The 10,103-nt window shown below is 40.1% G+C and overlaps 1 protein-coding gene and 1 pseudogene across 2 annotated transcripts in view; both read left to right on the forward strand.

The window, feature by feature from the left end:
• pold3 (polymerase (DNA-directed), delta 3, accessory subunit) overlaps positions 1-5,020 on the forward strand; it is a 6,977-nt gene extending 1,957 nt beyond the window's left edge. The window contains exons 5-12 of one of the 2 annotated variants that reach the window (XM_035670874.1): positions 1,948-2,080; positions 2,174-2,426; positions 2,511-2,583; positions 2,891-3,035; positions 3,498-3,601; positions 3,847-3,932; positions 4,094-4,175; positions 4,569-5,020. In XM_035670874.1, coding sequence (XP_035526767.1) covers positions 1,948-2,080; positions 2,174-2,426; positions 2,511-2,583; positions 2,891-3,035; positions 3,498-3,601; positions 3,847-3,932; positions 4,094-4,175; positions 4,569-4,774 — 1,082 coding nt within the window. In that variant the 3' untranslated portion in view covers positions 4,775-5,020. The remainder of the gene's footprint in view (positions 1-1,947; positions 2,081-2,173; positions 2,427-2,510; positions 2,584-2,890; positions 3,036-3,497; positions 3,602-3,846; positions 3,933-4,093; positions 4,176-4,568) is intronic. The other variant, XM_035670875.1, reaches the window with a different exon arrangement.
• LOC118334800 overlaps positions 1-10,103 on the forward strand; it is a 344,242-nt pseudogene that overhangs the window by 64,586 nt on the left and 269,553 nt on the right.

Below are 10,103 nucleotides of genomic sequence, written 5' to 3' on the forward strand. Positions count from 1 at the left end.
CCAGGGCAACTGTATCGCATCTTCTTCATCGTTGGTTAGCTATTAACACGATCTTCTCTGGCGGCTCTTTGGTTACTTCGCGCTTTTACAATACCATGATCCACCAACCAACCAAATCTAAAGCTTCTTTGAATTCAACAAAACTCTTCATGTTTCCCGTCCAGTCTGTCTCACGCTTTAACTCTGCGTTGCTGTTAGCGCGATACAGTCTGGTGAGTGCTGTTTGTTTCTGTGGTAAGCACTCCACAGAGTAAAGGTTGAGCGACATACGCATGTTACACCTGTTCATCCCCTTTATCTACGCTCCTAGACCATCGATGCAACGCTACAAGGGTAACTGGATCCGGCAGTGACGCCTAGGTAGGGTTCAAGACCACTTACCTCCACCCCTTAACTGTACACATCCAACCGCGTTAAACCGACTAATTAACACCACGCTATTCTCACCCTGCGCCTTCTGTTACACCGGTATTCCTGGCCCTGGGTGCGACACTCAAACAAACCTAACATCTTCTAGCACTCCCTTTTTTCCTCCCTCGCTCGGCCCTCACTTCATCGTGGTCGAGGGGACCAAAAAATGAACTCTAAACTGAACCATGTTCGTGCTTTCTGTTTTCTGACAGGTGACCTACACACATGGCCCTGAGTCTCACTCTGGGAGTCCACATGTAACACCACACGCGACACACAGTGACCGTAGCTGTCTCCTCCTCTCTGCAGGCTACATCATCGATGAAACTCATGCTGAAATGGGAAAACAAGCCCAGACACTTTGACTTTCAGCATCCAGTTGGAGCACTCGAGATCAGCGCCTAACATCGAACCCCCAATCCTACCCTCCGTCCCTGTAATCACACCTGAATAAGCTCTTCTGGCATGATATTCAAGACCCTCTCGTAATCATCCTCACACCCTGAGAACTTTACAAGCTGTTTTTCTTTCCTTCTACCCTTATACTACCAACCTCGGTATTTCTACAACCCAGAATGCGGTTCTCCGAACTTTCCAAACATAAAGCATCCAGTCTCAGTGGTTACACCCACAACTACCTTCCCCGCAGCCCCGATGGCCGGTTGGCCACACGTTGTTGCAACTATCAGCTCTTTAATTCTTACTCGGGTACTCCAACCAGCCGCGAGCAATTTAATACAGAATAAAAACTAACCATACATCATTATGGCCTCTACAAATCATCCAAAAGATGATTACAAAATCAGAGAAGCCAAGCGGATAGCAATCAAAAAAAAGTAAAGCCACCCGCTAAGGCCTTAGATAATGTCCAGTGTTCAACATCCCAGCCTACCCATGACTGTTTCTCAATCCTGCTGTAAGACCAGCACAGACGACCAAGCAACCACTGTTTTTACATCTGGCGTGGAGAATAACCTCTGCCAGCGGTCTACACAGTGTGCACCGTGCGAATGCTGTAGCGTGTGTAAATATATAAGAGATGCAATCCGCAGTAACTAGTAACTGCAATATTTTTCAATTCAAGATATAAAACCATTAACCTATGTGCTGGCTTTGTCTTTTTCCCCAGGCATGCTCTAACCATCCTCACTTGGATCAGGCTAAGAAGGAAACGGAAAACCGTTCCGGCTCCAGCTCCCATGCCCCAGCCCTACCTTCCGTGTCGGGGAAGTTTGAGGACAATGCCAAACGGTGAGAAACGCCAAAATAATCATCCACAGACCTGGTTTGCGTCATAGTTTGCTCTAATTCATCCTGTACACACCCTGACTTTCCTGTTTTTGTGTCTCGCTGAATGTCTGTGCCTTTCTTTCCAGCGGTCCAGCCCACGGTCTCCGTCTGTCCAACGAGGACCAGTTGGAAGGTGTGTACATACTGTCTCACCTGGTTTATCCCTGTACATTGTTCTTATTGGTTTTAACTAAACTAAACTCTAACTAATCACCCATCCTCTGGTGTTTTTTTTTTTTTTTGCAGATTTCAAATCCAAGATGAGCTTGATAGTCAGTGTCCACGTCTACAGCGTCCAGAAAGCGTTACTCAAAGACAGCGGCCCTCTCTACAGCGTCGACTACGATGCCGTCAAAGACAATCTCAAGAACTGCAGCAAGTGTGTTGATCATATTTTCCGTGCGTCTCTACACACAGGTGAGGAAACGGGCTTCATGAGAGTGTTGAACTGTCCCTTCTGCTCTGTTTGCAGATACAGTGCGATCCGCTGTGCCAGCGCGGTGCCCGTGTCCTCTCTGCAGCGGCAGCAGGCGAGAGAAATCCATCGAGCTCCCTCGCCCGAGCCTGAAAACAAAAAATCTGGCATGAATGGAGACGCTAACGTGGCTTCAAAACCGTCCACCAAGCCGCAGAAAGGCATCATGGGAATGTTTGGGAAGACTGCTCCTAAGAACCAGGGCAATGGAAAAGACATTAAGCAGGAGCAGAAGGAGGATTCACCTGTGGTAGGTTTCTATTATTTGGTTTGATTAACTAACTTAAAAAGAAAGAAATAACTGATTGCTTTTTTTACTTCTTTTTTATTTTAGGTCGATGCCCCCAAAAGCAAACCAGCTGCAAAGGCAAATCCAATGACGAACTTCTTTGAGAGTCAAAAAGCAAGTGAGTGCTCAGTGCTTTGTGATAGTACTAGTAGTAGTTTAAGCTACTTATTTTACTGCCAAAGCTGCAAAAAACCTTGTCCAAGGTTGACACCATTTTCAGTTTCAAGTAAGACCTACTGAATCCTGTATCCTGTTGCCTTTTGTATTTTTTCTGTCTAATGTTTTCCTGTTATGCAGTTGCAGGTCATAATAAAAAATCACAAGGCACAAGGTGTGGACTACTAATGGAGGATGTTACAAGCAGCCTGCTGACTCATTCAGTCACTAATCTTTTCCAACTGAACCCTCTTCCTCACCTCTTTTAGAGAAGCCAAACAAAGCTGAGAAGGAAGAGGAAGCAGCTCCGTCGTCATCCTCAGCAGAGCCGCAACGTCAGAGTTCGCGACCTGAAGAAAAGCAAGAAGCTGCTGCAGTGGAGCCGACAAAAGACACCAAGAAAGACTCCAGGAGGTGTGTCAGTGTAACACTTAACGGAAAAAGGATCAACTTTTTATTTGGATTGTGGAAAAATTATTGATTATTGATTATTAATCCGTGCTCAGTAATTTGAATGAAAACAAGGACAAGATCTGGATTTAGTATTCATTGGCTATAAACGTGTTGAATTTAATGATTTGTCTTTAGAAATTAAGAGGATGGAAAAATCTTTTGGAATCTACGTTTAATAAGTTAATATGTCAATCATTGTCTCGATTAATCAATTCCTTGTTTGGTCCAGAAAATGGTGTAAATGTTGATTACTGTTTTCTGAAGCCCAGTAGTTTGCGATTAACTTAATAGTTGACAGGTTATCAATTAATAAACTAATTATTGGAGGATTGGTAGAAGTCTTCATCGAGTGATGGTGGAGTTCACCAAAGTCAAATATGGCTATAAATATATAAAAATAAAAGTTTGTTTCTCTTGTTGAAGCAAAACCAAGCGAATCGTGGATTCTGACAGCGAGGAAGAGAAAATGGACAAGAAAAAGAGACGAAGGATTAAGAAGCCCGAACCAGACAGCAGTGATGAAGATGGTGAGCTTTAAGTCAATTATTTCCTACACTGACTTTCAAAAACAATTCATTTCACTAATTTAACTAATTAAGTTTAAAAATAGGCCTGACAATGCATGAAACATTATAGTTGACTACAGAGAATGAAGAAATAAATGTGTTTTATTAGTGTAATGTAGTTGTTGGCTGCAGTTCAGAGAAATGTTGTGTAAAGTCAGACCTTGTAAGAGTAATTATAGAAGACTAATATTTGTTCACTTCTTCAGTCATTCCAGATTCTCCACAGCAGATGGAAACACGAGAACCAACACCAAGCCCTGAGAAGGAGGCAGAGTCTGTTTCACATTCACATGTAAGTGTTCGAACCTGGTGATTAAATATTATATTTAAAGCTCAGCTGAGTATTGGAAAGAGAAAATCAAATTATTCCTGATAGACGTTTAATAAATGTTCTTTATGTATTTAACACAAAATGATGAAACATTTAGGTTCTTATGTGTTTTTCTTCTGCAGCAGGGCACGTCTGAAATGAGGACGAGGAAGAGGAGACGAGTCCTGAAAGCTCGTATCTTTGTAGATGAAGATGGATCCATGGGTATGAAAAGCAGACAGCTGATTGAAAACTTCTTTGTTAAATTTATACTGCATTTAATTCATTTTTCAAACCCAAAAAAACCCCACAACATAAACATTTACACTGAATTTGTATATTTATTAATTACACCAATATAACAACGTATCCAAATATTGACAATGGGCAATAATTACTATATATATATATATATATATATATGAAAAATCTTCATTATCAGTTAATTTTCCAGATAGTTAAAACAAGGTAATCAGGTATTAATTTCAGCTCTGATTCAAATGCATTATAATATTTGTGTCTGATTTGCATTGTATTTAAAGGTGCTTCTAATTGTGTATATAAATGTGACAAAATACTAACTATACACCATTACTGCTTTATCTTTTGTTCCCGCAGTGACTGAGAAAGGCTATGAGAGTGAATCGTACTCTGAAACAGAAGAGGATGTTCAGGCCACCAAACAAGCTGCCAAAGAACCGTTCCCAGCTAAACTACCGGCGAGCAACAAACAGGACGAGAAGAAGAGTCAGAAGAAAACTTCTGCAAATGCAAATAAAGGAAGTAAACAAGCTTCCATTATGGGATTCTTCCCTAAGAAATGATGGAGGACGGCGTCAGGCACTTTGATTATTGGCTCTGAGGAACAACAAGCACTGCGGCAGACTTACTGTAACGATCTTTTGTCAAAACTGACTCAGCTAAAACTGACGTGGACTGTTGAGGAACGCAAATCACTTCTCAAAAGGATTTCAACTACATGGACATGTCCAGTTCAGGATGACAAACATTTTTCTTTCCATTACCAGCTGTGAATACATGTCATACTCAATAAACATTAAAAACTGAAACTAAACATGTTTTTCCTCAAATGGTGTGTCGAAGAGGATGACAGTTTGAAAACAAATTGTAAGTCTGCTGTACAAAATCTAATTAGCTGATGATTAATTATATAAACTGCCATCTTTGCTCTTGATTTAACACATTGCCTGAAGTTGGGATGAACCAATATTTACTTTTTTGTCAAATGTGCAGCCAAATGGGGATTTAAAATTGAATAATTTCAATATTTGAAGTGCTGAATACTTCCACTTTACTCACTGCACTTACTACTTATTGGCTGTGAATTGATGTTTAAAACCTAAAATGTCGAATTTCAAAGTGAGAGATAGCTAGGAATGCATGCATCCATTATCTATAACTGCTTATCCTTTTCAGGGTGGCAGGGGGCTGTAGCCGAGCCTGGCTGACTTTGTTGGGCGAGAGGCGGGGTACACACTGGACAGGTCACGAGATCCTCACAAGCCTAACATTTAGACACAAACACTATTCACACCTTTGGGCAATTAATCTAAACTGGATGTCTTAAACCAATATTCAATTGACAATTATAGAAAACAGTACAAACATACCATCCAGATTGGTATCTTGATAAATGGCTTAAATTGCTTATTAGTTGTAATTGTCCTTTAAGCAGTTATTTGAGTTTTTTTAATCACTGAAATCTATGTGCACTACACTGATTACTTAGAAGCTTATATGACAGCTCACTGTGACGTGCGTCATATTAAGCTGTCACTGCAGACGTCCTCAGTTCGAGTGTCGTCCCCTCTTTTGGTATCCCGCTTTGCGTCTGCTAGATCTTCAGCAGGACGACAAAGAACGGACAAACGCTGGAATACAAGAAAGAAGCAGAAAAGTAAAAAAAGGGACATTTTGGACCACCATAGTTAAAGTTGCAGGGCACCCAAAGAGCAGCACTGTGGAACAATCCACCGCTAAATATGTATGCAAGGGCTCAGATCCCCGCTGTGGTTGACAATGCTGAAGCAATGCTTAGTTATCTCGAGGAAACAAGAACTATAAACCCATTATCACGAAAAAAAAAGCAAAAGGATGTTTCCTCTTCTTACTTGTGTATAACTAATGTTTATCAGAGATTGGTTAAACATAATGGACATTGCATGGAGGAAAGACACGAACATGCCAGTTAATATTAATTTTCATACTGAACAAATTGAGAGAGTCTGAAGATTGCATGGATCTTTGAGCTCATTTAAATGAAATGTCAATCTTCTCCTGATACATTTTGGCATTATTGCATGACATTGCCAGGAAATGAAAAGCTTTTATTAACTCTCTGATGTATGTTCATTCTGATAACGACTCTTCTCAGTTCCGTTATGAATCCTCCCCTACAGTCATGAACTTGAAGGCTGAAATCAGATGTGATCAAATGACAGACACTAAGTTTTGAGTTCTGTCCTGTGATCTCGAGAAAATAAAACTATTTTTCTTGTGACTGACTATATAAAGCTCAAGATAATGGAATTAAAAAACATGGTTGCAAGATGGGCCATTCTTTGCTTCCGTAGACAGCCTCTAATAATGGTGTTTAAATGTTAAAGGTGTTCCAGAGGAAACTTGATACATGATCCAAAACCCTTCTTTAAGCACTGACCTGTCTGAGGGTCCCTGCTGTCAAACACATCTGTCCAGCTGCCCACAGTGGCACCATGAGAACAGAGGAGAGTGTCATGGTCCATCCTAGTGCGTACGCCCAGTCAGGGTAAGTGTACCAGTCATTAATCTTNTCAACCAGGTAGAGGATAAAGGAAATCTGTGAGGGTGTGGAGAGGTATTCTTTTTTTTTAATCCGTGAACACAACATTATGTTGGTGAATTCAGTTACATCATATGGCGATGTAAAAGTCAAGATCTAATGATGCTGGAAGGTCAAATTAATAGCAGCAAAAATCCACATGTGTTGCATTAAGAATTTTCACTCAGATTTACTGAATAAACTGCCAAAGTTATTGTATTGGTAGCCACAATGAAACTCTCTGACTCACCAGTGAAAGCAGAGGAATGATGTATTTCCAGCACAGTTTGAAGAAAACAGACGGTCTCTGTCCTGTCATGTCCTCAATGATGTTAGAAAAGCGGTCAGCACCTGATGGAAGTCCAATTTACAGTTATGTGACTTTGTCAAAGTTTCAGGAGTTCAGGAATAAGACTAGTGATATTTTTACATTTTCCTTAATGTCAACAAATTCCACGAAGACCAAAATGTGTATTAATCCACCACTGAAAATAGTACCCAAACATTATACTGTCTATCTTATATGTTTGAGTAAAGTTGGCTTAAAACTACAGTCCACAGCTGAGTTAGGAAATTACCTTTTTAAAAATGATTTTTCTTTTTTAAAGATTTACATCTTTACATCTTGGGCATGGGCTAAGTAATCTGACTCACCAAAAATCCAGCCCACTGCCAGGCATTCACAAATAGCCATAAAATTCTGACAGACTCTGGTAGAGCCATAGAAGTCAATGAGTTGGAATATGTAAATTCCTCCCTGAAGCAAGAAGAGATGAGATTTCAATAAACATTTAAATGAAATGTTACTAATTCTAAATTAGTTTTATAAAGAAGGTTTCATGAAGATATTTGTGTTCACCTCAGTAACCAGGGTAAGATGTATGGGAGGAAAAGCTGGATACACACAGATGATGGAGGGACAAAGATCGTGTGCCTCACTGGTGCACGAAACATTTCGGAAACAAATCGACTCACTGTGGTGGATAAAACTCTCCACAATCACAAACTGGGCGGACAAAAATAACACCAACAAACAATTGATTTGTGTCCTGGACAAAAATTCTGTTTATTTGTCAAGAAAGTAATGTGGACAGACTGTTATTACATGTGGAGTCAACAGTCAGTAGAATAAGCATCAGGAAGGAAGCAGACCGTCCAGAACTGTGGCAAAAGGCATCATTTAGCTGGTTGCCTAGGGTAAACAATGAAAGCCCAAACCTGGACCTGTGAAGTAAACGAGGAGAAGCTTAAATTATACCTATTTTTGTTAGAACATTGTGTTCAACTTTGGATAATTGACTAATTAAACATTGCATTTGATGAAATCTTTGAATATACTGTACCTGACTCAGCCACGGTGTCGACAGTAACACCCTGTTTGTGAGCCATGAATCCAAGTACAGAGAAGACCACAAATCCAGCAACAAAACTGGTCCCACTGTTCAGCAGACAGAGCCAGAAGCAGTCCCTGGAGGTCATAGAAAGACAACAGACTCTTGTCAGAGAGAGGACATTCCTTCTTATTGTCTTTTAATTAGTTTGTAATTTGACAAAACCTTTTTACCAAATCCAACCATATGTTGTGTCTTATCAAAGTTGTAATATCTTCGATACACGTACTTGTAACAGTTGTTGTTGTACTCATTATAGCTGCCCAGGACATTTACAGTCCCTGCAGTCAGACTGCAGGAGAAAAATATTTGAGATCCTGCCTCTATCCAGACCTGTAATGTAAGTAAAGGTGTATTATATACTGAATTACGAGTCCTAGTTTAACTTTCACTGTGAATCCTAGCAGTTATTCTGACATGCTTGATAAATAAGGGGCCCTAATCAGGAGGACTCCAGAGGATGTCAAACAAGAGCCAGCTAACTATTTAAATTAAGGCCTCAGTGTGTTTGAAATTCTAATTGTAACTTTAGGATCAAGTAAACAGGCCACCTCAAGGTTTGCCAGGTGCTTCAGGTCTGGATACAGGTAGTAGTAGATCCCGCCCCAAGCTCCAGGTAGAGTCAAACCTCTGATGAGTAGGATCAGGAGCATCACGTAGGGGAATGTGGCTGTGAAATACGCTACCTTAAATGAAAATGTTAAGAGAAAGGTTATTGATGATTAGATGCACCACAGATAAATAAAGATTTTAAATGTTTCCACAGGACCTTTCCAGAAGATCTGACACCTTTCCAGATACTAAAGTAGCAGAACATCCAGCTGGCCAGAAGACACAAAGCCAGTTCCCATCTCACACTGCCCAGCTCCTCAATGCCTCCAGACATGCCCAGCACTTGCCGTCTGAGACGGAGGGGGAATCCAACGGGTAGACGTGATTTGACACAAAGTGCCAAAGAGGGACATGGTAGGTTCAGATGGGTAGAGGCACATAGTAATATGTAGGAACATCCCTCAATTTACTTATTGACGATATACAGTGAACCACATTTGAACCAGTTGCCTACCAACTGCTGTTGCTAATTTTTCAATTTTACATGTTTTTATGCTTGTCTTAAATACATTATTTATTTTAGTATGAGTAGACAATTGTTTAAGATATTCCTTTAATATTAGTTTATTAAACAAATGTCTCTGCATTCTGTCCAAAGACTTCTAATTCAGTCCATGAAAAAACTGAAGTCAAAGCTGTCATTCCATTTTGCGAAGTTGCATCACAATGCTACTACCTTTTGACATTCTGAATTTAAACCAACAGTTATCGCCCAACACCAGATATAGTCCTTGAACATTTCATGTTCTTGTTCTAAGTACACCTTTTAGAAAGCTTAAACTTCAAAGTATTTTGAGAACCAGAACAAGTGAAAAACATAAATAATTTCAAAAATTGCATGAAAAACATTAATCCATCAAAAGTAAAATAGTGACACAAACATTTACATATATTTTGGTTCATTAGAAGAAAAAAAGTACTCACTCCCAAAACTCAGTTGCAGCAGAGGTAGTGTTGGTCAGAACATCTGTCACATTCAAAGTCTTAAGACCAAGACAGTCAGCTAGGTTTGGGAACAAACAAAGCTTTCATTGAGAGAGTATATGTATTTATGTGTTAACCCGACAACCTGGTGGCTTATCGGTTGAGTGAACAAGTTTGTCAAAAACCAAAGTTTAAACTTACCTGTGTTCCAGGTGTTCTCACAGCTGGCCCAGGGGAGCTGGGATCTGAATGAGAACACCAGGTAGAGGAGAGCCCAGACTTCAATTAAAATATAGATGAAGCAACAAAGTGACATTATCAGTTGTCCAAATCCAATTCCTACAGGAGAAATACAGACCACGGTTTTAAAAAGGCTCCTGCTGAGGTGCAAAACAACTTGAATCA

The sequence above is a fragment of the Morone saxatilis genome, unplaced genomic scaffold (genome assembly GCF_004916995.1).
Source record: "Morone saxatilis isolate NCDOM2014 unplaced genomic scaffold, NCSU_SB_2.0 Contig23, whole genome shotgun sequence".
NCBI classification, from domain to species: domain Eukaryota; kingdom Metazoa; phylum Chordata; class Actinopteri; family Moronidae; genus Morone; species Morone saxatilis.